Source organism: Equus asinus, chromosome 25 (genome assembly GCF_041296235.1).
Source record: "Equus asinus isolate D_3611 breed Donkey chromosome 25, EquAss-T2T_v2, whole genome shotgun sequence".
In the NCBI taxonomy this organism is placed as follows: Eukaryota; Metazoa; Chordata; class Mammalia; order Perissodactyla; family Equidae; genus Equus; species Equus asinus.
Genome location: NC_091814.1, coordinates 34777984 through 34795002, shown reverse-complemented (window position 1 = coordinate 34795002; position 17019 = coordinate 34777984). Strand labels below are relative to the sequence as shown.

The 17019-nt window shown below is 37.8% G+C and overlaps 1 protein-coding gene across 6 annotated transcripts in view; it reads right to left on the bottom strand.

Annotated features, from left to right (window-relative positions):
• RPS6KC1 (ribosomal protein S6 kinase C1) overlaps positions 1-16785 on the bottom strand; it is a 168799-nt gene extending 152014 nt beyond the window's left edge. For 2 of the 6 annotated variants that reach the window (XM_014834845.3, XM_044757644.2), the window contains exons 1-2: positions 16523-16785; positions 1341-1376 (exon numbers count right to left, since the gene is read on the bottom strand). In XM_014834845.3, the coding sequence (XP_014690331.1) occupies positions 1341-1376; positions 16523-16627 (141 nt within the window). In that variant the 5' untranslated portion in view covers positions 16628-16785. Of the gene's footprint in view, positions 1-1340; positions 1377-8083; positions 8203-16522 lie in introns of those variants that run through there. The other 4 variants (XM_070496935.1, XM_070496937.1, XM_044757645.2 and 1 more) reach the window with 3 other exon arrangements.
• Positions 16786-17019: the final 234 nt, after the last annotated feature.

Here is a 17019-nt window from a genome sequence, read left to right as displayed (position 1 = left end):
TGGAATTCAGAAGAATAGGTCATACTAATCAATTGACCCTTTTGTAGACACTTTAATTAATCAATGGTGCAAATTACTTTCACTACCATCTATATATCTAGTTATTTTGGAAAGATATATATCCTTTTCTTCCAAAATAACAGTATTATAATATTCTCTTCCTGACTATTGGCAGGGGTAAAGTAAGCTATCTTAAACCCCTAAGGAAAATAGTAGGAAATCTTTTAAAAAGGTATCTTTTATTGAACTATTTTTAACCACAGAAGAAAGACAAATATCAGATCAGAAATAGCAAGAAATGGTAATGTATAAAAGTTAAAATATTGTCTAAACTTGCTGTCACACACTCAAACCAACCAGTACCAAACAATCAACTTAAATCTATAAAGAAAGCCGGGTTTGTCTGTAAGGAGTAGTGGGGCTTGTGGCTAAATAGAAAGTACATACCCCACTCAAAAACATTAAAATTCAATTGGGGGAAAAAAAACATTGCAGAATCAAGACTATCAATTTACAGCATCTGTTTTAAACACGTTAGTAAGGGGAAAAAAATCCCCAATATATGTCCTTCTAATCTTAGTGTAAATGAACAAGTACCAAAACGAAAGCAAGTCAAAAAACATTAAAAGAAGTAAACGCCTCAGTTACGATTCCTAAAGATATGTAACAAGCACAAAGTAATTACAAATATAGAATTCCACAGTTCTAAACAAAAACATAACAAGCTGGTATCATTTTAGAGAGAGGGAAAGAGTCTGCAAAAGAACTAACTACAAAATTTTAAAAAGAAATATCTACGCCCAAAGCAGTTTTCCAAGATGTCAATACGTCAACTCAATATAAAAGTGGAAGTAAAGAGAAATCCATAATTTATAATTATGAGCTTTAAAATTAATACTAGTTACCAAATACTTTTCATTTTTTTATTAAACAGGCATCATGATTTTGAAATAAGTAAGTAGGGGCCCTTAACTACTATTGAAATTTTATGAGTGCTATTTATCAGAAAAATTATCACATTATTAAACGGCACTAGAATTCCTGAAATGCTTATTTATATAACTTAATACCTACAAAAACTTAATATGTACTTAACAGGTGTGAATAATTCCTGAAATTCTTATTTACGTGACTTAACACCTACTAAAATTTAACACGTACATTTTCATAGGTCTGAAATAGGACAGTTCAGCTACTATTTTGTGAGCTGACAACAATCTTCACACAAACATAAAAATACAAAGACTGACATACAAATAATTCAATTACTTCAATAAAGCATTTAATTAAATTTGTGTCAAATACATAAAATAAAATTTTCATATGGATAAACATGTTACCTCCTGGACATCCTCTGGATTTCTTCGTGAAACAACCTAAAACAAAACATACACAGAAATATCTAATCATTATCAAAACTTAAGATCTCACATTTGTATAATTACTTATAATAGTATTTGTATGAAAGAGTCAATTTGTTTAAAGGAAGAAGGATGCCATACTATATCACTTATGCAGAACTCAGCCACACAGTAACTTCACCATCTGAAACACATACTAAAAAATTAAGCAAAAAGGCAGATAAAGTAAGGTCCACACTCTAAAGTTCACATGTTACACATTCACAAGAGAAGGCCTCAGGCCATCGCTCTTCCTTGACATCACTCTAACCAGCCTGTCTACCCCTCTTCCCAGCCTGTATATACACTGGAAGCATAAAAAGCAGCTGCGCCTGGGCAAAGTCCACAAAGGATTGCTCTGTATTATGTCTTACAACTGTACGTGAATCTACAATTAGCTCAATAAAAATTTCAATTAATTAAAAAGAGCACCCACAATGCTCAGACACACCAATATCCATGAGAAGGAATCAGTGACCACCTAATGGTAAAGAAGAAAACAAAAGCAACTTATAAAAAATTATATACCACATTCAAGGACAAATAATCCCACCAACATCCCCTGAGGGGGGATTCTTTCGGATTTCTCTAATTACAAAAGACAAAAAGTCTAACACTATTTAGAAAGATTTCCTCACAAAACCTAGGAAAAGAAGAAGGCATGGTGCTTATCATCAAACAGCACTGCAGAGTGGGAAAATCTCACATTAGATGCATAACGCCATCCACGTAAATGTAAAATTTATCAACTTGATATGACAATACGCATTTTGCAAAAACAAACAAAAAAGATACAAACATATTAAAATGGTTTCCTATGGATGAGAAGAAGAAAAAAGTCTTTCATGACTGGTGACAATACCATGAACTGGAGATTATGATCAAATCAACACTACTCCGGAGGTCCAAAACAAAAACAAAAAACGTACCATTTGAAGTCAGACAATCTTAAATGTTCTTACCAAAAAGAAAAGCTGTAGTCATGTGCATCTGAAATTTATGCAATTTTAAATCTTCAAAGTTCTTACCAAAAAAAAAAGCTGCAGTTGTGTGCATCTGAAATTTATGCAATTTTAAATCTTAAATGATCTTACCAAAAAAAAAAAAGTTGTAGTCGTGTGCATCTTAAATTTATGCAATTTTAAATCTTTAATGTTCTTACCAAAAAAAAAGTTGTAGTCGTGTGCATCTGAAATTTATGCAATTTTAAATCTTAAATGTTCTTACCAAAAAAAAAGTTGTAGTCATGTGCATCTGAAATTTATGCAATTTTAAATCTTTAATGTTCTTACCAAAAAAAAAGTTGTAATTGTGTGCATCCGAAATTTATGCAATTTTAAACCTTAAATGTTCTTACCAAAAAAAACAGTTGTAGTCGTGTGCATCTTAAATTTATGCAATTTTAAATCTTTAATGTTCTTACCAAAAAAAAAGTTGTAGTTGTGTGCATCTGAAATTTATGCAATTTTATTTAATGTTCTTATAAAGTCAGACAAACCTGAGTTCACCTTCTGATTCCTCCACTGACAGGCTTGCTCTTCTCTATAAAACAGGAATAATGCTCCCTGCCTGGCCTGGCTGTGGTGGATGTAAACAAGAAGGCACCAAGAACTCTCTAATTAAAAAGTTAGCTCCGGGGCCGGCCCCAGGGCCGAGTGGTAAGTTCACGTGCTCCGCTGCGGCAGCCCAAGGTTTCGCCGGTTTGAATCCTGGGCGCAGACATGGCACCACTCATCAAGCCACACTGAGGTGGCACCCCACATGCCACAACTAGAAGGATCCACAAATAGGAATACACAGCTATGTACCGGGGGGCTTTGGGGAGAAAAAGGAAAAAAGTAAAATCTTAAAAAGAAAAAAGTTAGCTCCTTCAATCCCTTACTAGAGAATTTAACTATCTTGAATTCCACCTAAGAATTCCAGACAGGAAAGGTTTCCAATTTCTTGCTACGCTATCCTCCAACTTTCAGGATATATAAATTTGGTGAAATCTCTTAGCAACTTTCATTAATTTAGAACAGTGCTGTCCAACAGAACTCTCTCTGATGATGGAAAGAAAAGTTCTCTATCTGCACTGTTCAACACAGTACCCCCTGGCCACAAGCGTGCGTGTGGCTACTGAGCACTTGAAACATGGCTACTGTGACTGAAGAACTAAATTTTTAACTTTATTTCACTTAATTTAAACAAAAATAGCCACATCTGGCTAACAGCTACCATATTAGACAACAGAAATTTAGAATAAGAGGCTAGAACAAGTAACTAACAACTATATATTATTAAAATATTGGACTTTAGCTATTACTTTCAAATATCAGCCCCCCCCACCAAATACACACACACCTTTGCAAAATTATGTTGTTTCACATTATTAAATGATTTAATTTTGCCTCCTAAAAATCCTTCTCATATTTTTGTAAAATGTGCTAATGAGAAGAAAGTCAGGGATAATCAACCTACTAATAATCCACCCACCAAAAATAGTCACTATTGTTAAGGGATGGCTAACATCTTTTTGTTTATAGAGTATACATATACTTGATATGATCACTGGCAATAGGGTTTATTCAGGCACACCTTACATTCTACAAATTATATTTTTCGGAAAAATTAATAGATTTCCTGAATTTATAACTCAATCATTTTATTTTATTATTTTTTTTTTAGATTTTTTTTTTAATTTTTTCCTTTTTCTCCCCAAAGCCCCCCAGTACATAGTTGTATATTCTTCGTTGTGGGTCCTTCTAGTTGTGGCATGTGGGACGCTGCCTCAGCGTGGTTTGATGAGCAGTGCCATGTTTGCGCCCAGGATTCGAACCAACGAAACACTGGGCCGCCTGCAGCAGAGCGCGCGAAGTTAACCACTCGGCCACGGGGCCAGCCCCTCAATCATTTTATAAATATACCAAAGTATCCTACTATTTTAAGTAATTGTCCTTTACATATGCAAATGAAATTTTTGTGACAAAAGACATTATTTCCTGGTTTGGTGTACATATTAGAAGAATTACATTTTGGATTTTCTCCAGGTAAGCCATTGCTAGAAATCAAATATATGTGTACTATACAAGCAAAAATATGATAGCCATCCCTGAACAATATCTACAATTTTAAAATCATCTTGCCAGAAATAACCAATTTGATTACGATTTCTCACCTACACTCTCAGTGTCTCGCATACTTCTGCTATGTGCTGGGGCTACACTGGAGAGCAGAACAAAGCGCCTGCCTTGCGGGACCTCACAGCCTAGCGGTTCGTATGGCTGGTGGGCAGGGGGCATGCAGATGGAGTGGGGCGTATTTCCCAAACTTATTTTAGTATCTCAGAAAACAGTAGTGTGCTAAGCAACAGACTGGGAAGCACTTCATCCCAGAGCACTGCCACGACACTGAGTGCTCGCTGTCCAGACCACAGTGGCATCCCCAAAGCAGTCAAGAACACTTCAGGGATTTAAGACTGTTAACGTTTTCATGGTAATAAGTTACTCGTGGCTATTACAGAAAATCAAAGTTGAAATTTTCTTACACCACCTAAGTGAAAGTCTTTAATTTTAAGCTTCTAAGAATTTCTCTTCACCCTCAAATACTTCTCATATGAACGGGGGACATTTTACTTAGGCAGAGTTCAGAAAATCAAATGAAAATATCCCTTTCCCAACAGCATAAACAAAGCTGAGTGAAAATCATGTCTGGAAAGTGGAGGGCTACACTTCCTGACCCTTCTCTTTCCTCTTTGGTTCCTTTGCTTCTCCCTTGGAGGTTCCTCTTCCTCCTTCTACCCTCAGCACTCTGTGAGCATGCCAAGAATCAGTCCTAAACTCTGTTTCTTAGCCTCCTTTTCAGTATTAAGAGAGAAAGTCTTTATCTGTTCTAACGCTGTTCAAGGCTCTGTGCTAAGCATGGGAGAAAAAACCTTCACTTCGCACATTTACATTTGCAAAGCGTTTTATATCAATGATTCATTTCATTCCCTCAACAACCTATGAACTAGGCAGGAGTGGTTATTATGAGTCCCCCTTTTACCAACAAGGAAACAAGATCCAGAGACTTGTGTAAGGTCACATGGTTATTCACCTTTAGATTCGGAATTAGAACTCAGATTTTCTGACTCTTGGTCCAGTGCTCTTTCCACTGCACTATACTGCATCCCTCAATTTATCTCTAGAATTTGCAGCAATAATTAAGTTTTCTCACTTCCACAAAACCCTGTCACTATTAGGTTTTATTTATTCTTTCACTTATTCATTTAACAAATGTTAGTGCCTACTCTGTTACTAGGTACTGAAGTCAATGGAGAATACACTAGATCTGATTCCCATGCCACTACATTATAAAAATATAATCACTTGCTAAATACATTACCCAGTTCAACCACTTAGCACCCCAATGTAAGGGACTGAGCATTCCCACATGTATAATCTCATTTAAATAACTTAACAATGTGTCCTCTGAAATGGAAACCAAAAACACAAAAGGGTTAGGATAACATGAATTGGGCCCAAATGTCCATTAGTAACAACAATTAGGGACTGCAAAATTGATGAAAAATAAGAATATCAATCAGAAATATGAGGAAAGAATACGATCATACTGAAAATGAACAAAATTGAGCCCTCAGACCCAGATTTTTATAACTTTTAATACTATATTACCAATTATCTCAACAAGTAATATCAACTTTAAAACAAAAATACTATAAATTCCCCAGATATAGACTGCTAGCATTTAGTAATTTTTTCTGGGTGAATTTCAATATTTTGTCATAAAATTCAGCCAATATATTCCCAAAAAAGTTGGAAGTTAAAACAGTGATTCCTTTCATTTAAAGTTCATAAATTTCCACTGCAAGCATTAACTACCACTGGCTCAGTAAGTACCTTAAAGAGCCTTTTGCTATAGAGAATTCTATCACAAAATCATCTTGAAAACTACCACCTCGAAGCAGTGCTTCATAAACCATGCTGCACGGAATACCAGTATTCTTCAAAATCAGTGCTCTCAAAGGAAGGGCTTAATGATCAATTCAGTTTACTTTTGTTTAAAAAAACTTTCTTACGGCAGAATTTCTCAAAGTCTTTAATACATTACCATGCCTAGTAAATCTCCAAAAGGAAGATATGTAGTATTTCCCAAGACAATCTATCCACTCAACTACTTCTTTTTTTCCTATCTTGTTTATCATTATTTTATTTATTTAGTGCAACACCTCCCAAAATTTGGAAAACAGCTGAGAAATGCTTCTGCAGTGCTTGTAGTCCATCTGCCTTTGTTAATGCCAACAGCAAATTCTGAATTTAGGAAAACAAATAAGGGCTCACAGTGAAGGTAACTATCTGTTACTGTGCTAAAAAATTAACTCCCGTCCTTCATTGGCTCATCACAACAGCCCTGCCTGGTAGGATGAGCTCTCCAAGGCCCAAGAGCAGACAGTACAGACGAACACTCATCCTCATCATACACTCAGGACAGGCAGGACGGGATCTCACAACTCCCTGATTCCAAACAAAATGCTCTTTCCAGGATAGAACTAAATCGGCCCTCCAAGAGATGAAAATCCCAGGCATGCGAGTCACGTTCCCCATGCCTGTTAGGTAAACCCATTCTGTCTTTTACAAAGAAATTAAGTCAACCAAAACGTAGAAGTTGAAGCACCACTGTGGGAGAATGGAAAGAATTATGCAGGGGTTTGCATACTGGCCCTGACACTAGCCACGAACTGCTTTTTCGCCAGTTCAGTAATAAACCAAAGAAAAAGCAACCTTCAAATGAGCCCTCTTTAATGTTTAAAACAAAGACCAGATGTGGCTTGGCCTAACTCAGGCCCATAATAATCAACAGATCATACTGTCACTAGATCCTCTATATGCTTTCTAGGGAGCTGACTTGTTTTATCTACTTCTTAACGAACATTACCAAGTCTCCTTACAAGTCAAGTCAAAAGCACTCTTTTATCTAATTACTATTATAATAATGATTTGAAATTATCCTTTTGACTGAGAAGAACTGTCTTCTCTATAAGAGTAAGAGATAGTCACCAGAAAACAAAACTACAAAAATTATTCAAATCTAACTATTAGATTTCCTAAATAAAAATGATCACAAAATAACTCCCGTTAGAAACAAACAGAAATAAGTTAAACACATAGTTTAAGAAGGTATTTTTTTGACCAATTTATGTGTCGAGTCTTCTGATGGCTACTTCACTATTGGTGTTCAGCTGCTAGTTTAGGGTAATAGCAGCAGGGTTAAGAAGATAAAGTCCAAGAGTAACATAGATTTTTCAAAAATTAAATGTCAAGATACAGGTAATCAAACATGAAAAAAAAGGAAAAGAAAAGGAGGGGCAGGCCCACTCTTCATTTCTCAAAGATACGACTCTCCAAATGTAGGACAGGTACAACAGGATATACAAAAATGGAAGGCTGAGCTATACTGAACATTTCCCATCATGGGGGTTAGGTAAACCGAATGGCACATTCATCAACATAATGCATGCAATCCTGACTTTCAGACATTTGACTTTCATAAAATCTGCACTTTCGTATAAATATACTGACACCTTTAAACTGCATTTCATACACACACAAAAACAACTCTGGCAAGAAGAGCAGGTACCTCAAAGCGCCCAAAGCACACGGGCAGGCGTTCCCTTACCCAGCTGAAGCTCCCTCCCACCCCATCACCTGCATCGCAGCTCCTCTCTCCCTCTTTTCCCTGCAGAGCTGCAGGTGTCACTGGCTGGCAGGAATATTTGGGCTGGTTATCACCCACCAGCCAGGTAGTCTGGACCCGAGAGACAGCACCTGCACAAACCATAATTAGACATTTTACATTTTTTAGTTCTCTGGAGTGGAAGAACTCCAACATAAGATAGACAAGCCAATGGGAAAAATTTCAGACGTTCAACTTTCTAACAAGTTTTGACAAAAGCAGTATGTTGAAAGTAAGGAATTGCTGCTTTCTACATTATTAAAATCTGAAAGTTTCAAGAGAGAATAAAGAAACTACAACAAGTTACCTCTATGTACTCAACAAACATTTGCTTTCTCACTTAAACTTGTTTTTCTCACTTAAATTTTACCAATTATATGGTACCACTCTAAGGTAAACTATTTCCCATTCAAAGTTCAAGGAGAATCAAAATTCTCAATGTTAAAGAAAGTTTGCAATTTAACATAAAATCTTAATATCTGAGCATACAAGTTGTCAATAAACAAAAAACAGGAATTTTTAAAAATCCACTTACTAAATTTTTGGTACACAACATAGTTTTCTACTTAACAATATTAAGAATCAAAAACAAAGGGTAGAATAAAACAGACTCTGGAAAAAACTGAACAACTTGAGAGTCATGATTTTTCAAAGATTTTAAGCATAATTACATTTTACAACAAACTAATCTCCCTCTCTACCCCCATAATTACTTCATTTGCTGAAAATATCTCCAAATTAAGCCAAAACCAATATTTCTTCATGAAATCTACACAGAGCTACTGTTTTAACAACTGAACACTAATAATTCTCACTGCTTTAACACTGGGCATTTGTAATAATGTAAGAGGTTAAGGGTTTAAAATTTAGTAGGCTCTTTTATTTCTTTAAAGTAACTCAAATTATTACTTGAAATGTTTATGAATATGCATTACTTTCAAAATAAAAAGCTAACTAAACTAAAAATTAAAACACGCTGCCACCCAAATACAAAAACTCCACAGTGACTATCATACTTAAGGGTAAAAGACTAAATGCCTTTTTCCTAAGATCATGAACAAAGCAAGGATGTCCAGTCTCACCACTTTTATGCAATATTGCACTGTAAGTCTTAGCTAGTGCAACAGGCAAGAAAAGGAAATAAAAGACATGCAGATTGGAAAGAAGAAATAAAGCTATCCCTTATGCCAGACAACATGGACTGCCTATGTAGGAAAAAATAAGGACTCTACGAAAACTCCTAGAATTAATAAGTCACTGTGGAAAGGTCACAGAATGTAAGGTCAACACAAAAATGAACCAAATCTCTTTATACTAACAATAAAAAGCTGAAAACTGAATTTTTTTAAAAAAATACTTACAATAGCTACAAAAAGATGAAATGCTGAATTTTTTAAAAAAATACTACTTACAATAGCTACAAAAAGATGAAATGCTGAAGAATAAATCTAACAAAGCATGTACAAAATCTGTATGCTGAAAACTATAAAATGCTGATGAAAGAAATCAAAGAACACCTACATTAATGGCAAGGCAAACTATGTTCATGTATTTGAAGATTCAACATAGTAAAGATGTCAATCCTCCCCCAACTGATCTACAAATTTAACCCAATTCTAATCAAAATCCCATCAGGATTTCTTGTAGATAGAGACAAGCTGATTCTAAAATTTACATGGAAAAGCAAAGGAATTAGAATTTTCAAAACAATTTTGAAACAGGAGAATAAAGTTGGAGAAATCATACTACCTAATTTTAAGACTTAGTATAAACCTACTATAATCAAGACAATGTTATATGGAACAAAACAGACCCACACACATATGGCTAATTGATTTTTGACAGAGGTGCAAAGGCAATTCAATGAAGAAAGGCTAGTTTCTTGAACAAACGGCATTTTGTTGCAATTGGATATCTACATGCAATTGGATATCTACATGAACCTCCACCTTGGTGGGAATGCAAACTGGTGCAGCCACTATGGAAAACAGTATGGAGATTCCTCAAAAAGTTAAGAATAGAAATATCTTATGACCCAGCCATCCCACTACTGGGTATCTATCCTAAGAACCTGAAATCAGCAATTCCAAAAGTCCCATGCACCCCTATGTTCATCGCAGCATTATTCACAATAGCCAAGACATGGAACCAACCTAAGTGCCCAGCAACTGATGATTAGATAAAGAAGATGTGGTATATATATACAATGGAATACTACTCAGCCATAAAAAAGGACAAATTCACAAGAACATGGATAGACCTTGAGGGTATTATGTTGAGTGAAATAAGCCAGACAGAGAAAGACGAACTCTGTATGACTCCACTCATAGGTGGTAGTTAACATATGGACAAAGAGAACTGATCAGTGGTTGCCAGGGGAAAGGGGGGTGGGGGGAGGGCACTAGGGGTGAAGTGGTGTACCTACAACATGACCAATAATGATGTACAACTGTAATTTCACAAGGATGTTAACCTTCATAACCTTAATAAAAAAAAAATGAAGCTCCATCTAAACCTCACACCTCATACAAAAATAAACTCAAAATGATCATAGAGCTAAATGTAGAAGGCAAAACAATAAAACTTCCAGAAGAAAACATTGGGGAAAAATATTTGTGACATGGGGTTAGTAGAGAGTTTTTAGACATGACACTAAAAGCATACTCCATAAAAGAAAGAAAATGATAAAGTGGACTTCACCAAAACTTAAATTTTTGCTTCGTAAAAGAAACTGTTAAGAGAATGAAAAGACATGCTAAACAATGGGAGAAAATATTTGCAAATCACGTATCTGACAAAAAACTTACATATAGAACAAATAAACAACTCCCAAAACTCAACAGTAAGAAAACAAACAACCCAACGAAAAAAAACGGGCAAAAAATAATCTCAAAAGGTTAAACACCATATGATTCTATTTATATGACACTCTAAAAGAGACAAAAGTAGAGGGGTGGAGAGTAGGTGAGTGGTTGCCAGAGGGTAAGAGGTGGGGAAAAGAGTGTGAAAAAGGGAGAGCAGGAGGGAGTTTTGGGGATGATGGAACTGTTGCTGGCTGATTATGGTGAGTGGACGAACGAATTTACATGTGTCGAGGTTCACTGAATTACATAACAAAAAAAATCAATTTTACTGTATGCTAACTTAAAAAAGAAAAGTATTGCCTATTTCTAGCCTTATCTCAAGTCTCTACTACAGTCCAGGCTCTGTGCGAGGCACCAAGAATCCAAAGTTAAAAAGACAGAGTCTGCCCTCAGGGGAGGGGGCAGACAAGTACACTATGATAAAGGCTTTAATGCAGGAGTATAAAAGACACACGGAGTCCTGCAGGTAAGAATGGCTTCTAGGAGAACACACTTGAGATGGACAGGGATTGCCAAGACAACAGGGAAGAGCATTCCAAACAGAGGAAACAGCATCTAACAGAGCGGTATGGGAAAACACAGTATACTAGTACACCTGGGAAACTACAAATAATTCCCTTCCCAAGCTCAAGCAGGCCACGTAAGATTACGGTCAGGAACTGAAAGCAGGTTCCCTCCAAGCAATACAAACAGAGTTTCTATTTGCATCTTTGGAAATGTCCGTTTTCAGACTTAAGTCAAGCTGAGCACTTGTTCCATTCATTCCCTTGCTCCCCTTTGTTCACGTCATCATGATCACTGTATTATCCATGTATCCATCACTCTTGCCAAATTACAGTAAGGGCCCTGAGGGGACAAACAGGAGTCCTCATATGTACACCTACAGAATCTAATGAAATGTGTTTTATAATATAGGTATTCAGCAGCACAGGACTGGGATCAAAAGCACACACTGTGACTGGGGCCAGTTTACCTGGCTTCAAATCTAGACTCTACCACTAGCTAGCTGTGTGACCCTGGGCAAGTTACTTAATCTCTCTGTGCCTCAATTTCCTCATTGACAACGTGAGGATAATCATAGCATCTACTCACTGGGCTGCCGTGAAAAATATGCTAATTTATATAAAGTACTTAGAACAGTGCTTGACTTATAGTAAGCACCATATAAGTGTTTGCAATTATTACTCAACAAATATTAGCTATGTAAAATGAGGACTTACGTATTCTCACATTTTGAAAACAAACCCAAATTACTTTAAGCATGTGCAAGACCTGCACGTTGAAACTAGAAAACATTGCTCAGACAAACTAAAGAGCTAAATAAATGGAAGATATATGTTCATGGATCAGAAGACTCAATATCGTTAAGACATCAATTCTTTTGAAATTGATCTACATTCTCAATGTAATCTCAGTCAAAATCTGGGTAGGCATGTTTGTAGAACCTACAAGCTAATTGTAAACTTTATATGAAAACGCAAACAATCTAAAATAGCCAAAACAATTTTGAGAAAGAAAGTTAGAGGACTTAGATGACCTGATTTCAAGACTTAGCATAAAGCTATAGTAAACAAGGCTGTGAGCTATCAAGGGAAATGAAAGCACATGTCTACACAAAGACTTGCATACAAATGTTCATAATAGCCAAAAACTGGAAACAACTCAAAATGTCCATCAACAGGTAAATGGACCGATGGTAGGGTAACCATACAATGGAATACTGATCAGCAATAAAAGAGAATAAAAACACACAACATAGATGAATCTCAAATAATCATGTTGAGTTAAAAAAAGTCAGACCCAGAAAAGTACAGACCGTATAATTCCATTTATATAAAATTCTAGAAAATACAACCTAATCTATAATGAGAGAAAGCTGACCAGTGGTTGCCTAGCAACAGGGGGTGGGGAGAAGGGACTGACTGCAAAGGAACATGAGGGAATTTCTGCAGTGATGACTGTGGTGGTGGTTACAGAGCTATATACATTTGCCAAAACTCATCGAACTGTACTCTTAAAATTGGTGAATTTTATTGTATATAAAATTATGCCTCGATATAAACAAAATAAAGTCATAAGGTGGCACCGTCTTTTAGGAATAAAAGTCTGTCTTTTGCTTCCCATTTTCATTGAAAGAATACAGGCAAGAATTACCATGCACTTAACGTTGCTGGGAAATCCAGATTACAATATGAGAATTTTGTAAACTTAGCATGATGAAACAACCAAAAACACCGCTAATGGTTCTTTTATATCTATGTTTCCTTCAACTAAAGAATCAAAAGAAATCTACAGAATTTTCCAATTCTGAATAGAGGTACTTATTCTAGGTAAAAATTAAGAAGCGAAACAGAATTAAACTAAGAAATCTGTCAGCAAGTTTGCTCACTGACCACAAGGTTCTCTAAGCCTGCCAGGTTCCAGAGAAGTGAAAAAAAGTACAAAGGAAATTTAAGACAAAAGAGTTGTTATGCTCCCCAAAATTTAGCATTGGTACTTCCAAGGCTTCTAATTCTCCTGCTAAAGAAAGAAGCCTGCAAGGATCAAGAATAAAGAGATTTGTTCCTTAAAGCTAGAAGTAAATCAGCAGTGGGAAACATACAGAAGACATTCCTAATTTTTATCTCATCAGTTTCTCTCAGGGGACCACTACTTACCTGGTTAATTCTCCTAAGGAAAGATGTTTTTCTCCTTAAGCCTCAAAAAACAATAAATATTTTACTTGTTTTATAATATTAAGCACAGTTATTTTTAAAGTATTTCTCAATGTTGACGCTTAAACCTCAAAATCAAAAAATAAAATCTGTAACATTAGCAATAAATGAGGACATAAACATTTACAAGGAGAAAAAAGGCAGTGTAAGCAATTTTCAAGTTCAAATAACCACAGCAATATGTGGCATGCATATTACAAGGATTTGGTTGGTTCTAGGGCAATATGCTACTTTATCTTCTAATTTATGTAGTCAGAATAGTTCTGTAAACAGTTCACAGCTTAAGAAAAGATATTTAAGACCTAAATTGGGTTAACCTTTCCTTTCGTAAAGTAAGAATACAAGTAATCATCATACTCAGTGTTTCCTATTCAATTTCCACACTCACACTGCTTTCTTTAGGCCTTTACGGGCTCGATCCCTCCTACCTACAATGCCCTCTCCTTCTATCCACCTGTTGGATTCTTCCCATCTTTCACTCCCTGTCTTAATTGGTACATGTTCCCTGATCCCTGGAGCCAGAAGCAACCTCTCTGTCTGCTGAAATCCCATAGCTCTTTTCTGTAGTCTCTTAGGACATTTAACCCTTTCTATCTTGTACTATACTTCCTCAAGTCCAGTAGGCTCTCTTCTACTACGAGTATCCTTGAAAGGGAGGGCCATTATTCAGCCTTGTATCCCTCACAGCACTTAGTGTCTGGAACTAAACATTTATTGGGTGTGCTGCCTAGAATGGAGAGGAAAACACTCAACCATAGTTTTTCAGGCACTATGTGCCATCCACTGCCTTAAGTGATATAAAAGGAAACAAATAACCATGATAGAGACCTGCTCTAAATCTACTAGAGACAGACATGTAAACAGATTGATACAATATAACTGTGGTAAGTGCTATAACAAGGGATGAACAGGTGCTGTGAGGGGAACATATGTATGTTAAAATTTGTTCTAATTCCATAAACTATATTAGGAAACTAAGTCTAGATTTTTTGAAGGACCCAATGACTAGAAAGGTCTCAAGAGTAGTATTATAAGGGCCCCTTAATCTTAAGAAATTTCTTACATAACCTGAAACTAACATTCCACTTATACAACAACCTTACTGGCAAACAGGGAGTAGTGAATTTCTCTCTATTCTCAGGACAGCCCTCTGCAATGATCAGGCCTAGTCTTAGTATCTTTAAACAAACTTGCTTATCCCATTGACAAATAGAAATGACAAGCAATAGGACATATTGGAGTATATGAGGAAACCACCGGGTGTAAACCTAATTCGGCCTGACTTCTTCCAAAAGGGCCTGACGTGGCTGTGGCGCAAGCATTGAAAATGCCCTTAAGATAAAGGTGCAACTTCCCCCGACACTGGCATTTCCTTAAGGATAAGCATCTTTCCCTAGGCTAGGAACTGACTGCTGCGCTCATCTGTGACCACCCAGCTGGAGACAACAGACCTGCTCCCTGCTGTGTCCATCAGTCATTGTGCCCAGTCTTGTGACTACTGTAAAAGGGACATTTCAATCATGTGAAACATGCTCTTTGGGTGTATATAACCACTCTGTGCACCCCACTTCTTTGCTGCCCTTCCTTCCTTGGGGCAGGCAGTCCTCACACGTGGGCTATGTGGTCCTGACATTCTGGCTCAGAATAAATTCACCCACATTTTCATTTATAGTCTGGTTATGGGTTATTTGCATCAACACCATCTTCTCACATATGTCTGAATTGTGTACCATTTCCATAAATTACGTGCCACTTCTATGCCCCACTGTGCTTATCTAAATCTACTTAACTTTTAAGGTTCTTCTCAAGGCCTACTTCCTGAGCTCTCTATCACATATGATTACTACATCCTCCAAATGTATATTATACTATTACTACTATCTGTACCTCTCTTTTTTTAACAATTAATGATAATGATAGAGTTAATTCTTAACTTTTTATATAACTTGGAGTTAAGGAGAACTGTGCTCAAACCCAACGTGTGCCAAGTTAACGAAACTTCCTTGAATCTCAGTTTCCTCATCATTAAAATTAGGATTGAGTGACATGTACAAAACGTCTAACATACACACCTACTCATACATACAGTACATACATACTTATTTGATTTTATTAGTCGCATTTTCTAAGAAGAGATGACAACTTTCTTTGAAAAGCGCAAGAGCAGTGAAACATAAAGTGGGTATTTAAAAATGGATCAGTCAGTTGATGCAAAGGAGGCTCGCAACTTCTAAGTGAGCCCTCAAGACAACTCACACAAGACACCTTCAGTACAATTTCTCACGTTTCCTTCTGTAAACCGTGAAAAACTCGGAGGCAAAAAGACACAGCCAGACCGAGGTCCCAGGCTGGTGGCCCTAACACTGACATCCTTCCCAAGAAGTCTTGTCTGCCTCAGTGCAACCCTGACGCTGTATAAACAGTCAAGAGAAGAAATACCTTCCATTACACATACCAAATAATATAAAAATTAATGTTTTAAATTTGCATTTTCCCTGGGAAACAAGCAAAACCACTTCTGCAAATTTCAGCCTCGGAAGAGAAAGCTAAATGGAATGGGGGCTGAGTCATCAATTTAAAACCATCAACCTCTGCCCCACCCAGGAATGGGGACACGACCGCGACCTTTTCCAGCAGAGTCCTGGGCATCCCGCACTCAGCGCCTACCCCAGCCTTCCTGAAATCCCCACCTCCGACGCCTGTCTCGGCACTAGGTGCACCCAGACCCACCCTCGGCTCTGACCCGGGGTCAGGTAAACCTACACCAGGGTCCACACCCCAGTCACGCATGTCTCAATTCAGGCTCCTACCCCCGCCCGACACTGGCACTCACCCGGGCGGTGACCTTATACACCGTGTAGCCCCTCGGGTGTCGCTGGGGATCGGTGACAGTGTAGAAACGGGCGAGGTCGGCACCCCGCTCCCGAGGAGAGGCCATCCTTCCGCCGCCTCTGCCGCCGCCGCCGCCTGCCGGGGATCATCAGGGCAACCCGGCGCCGCCGCGGTCCCGGATCCCCAAGCAGCGGCGAAGCGGCCAAGAGGCGGTGGCTCCACCGCGGCGCCTCCGCCGCACGGCTTTGCTTCCGGGTCGGCAGAGAAGCTTCCGGGCCAGGCAGCGTCCCGCTGACCCCCATCCCAGAGTGGATCTGGCAAGCGGGCGGTGACCAGGTTGCTCATGCCGCCGCTCTCGTCACTGCGGCGAGCCCAGACATCTCTACTAAGTCTCCTTGTGCCCCTGCTCCGTCCCCTCTTAGATTCTGCAAGAGCTGTGATGGCCGCGACACACTGGCGAGAGCTTGGTCCTCCGCACCCCCGCCCAGCCCGTGTACA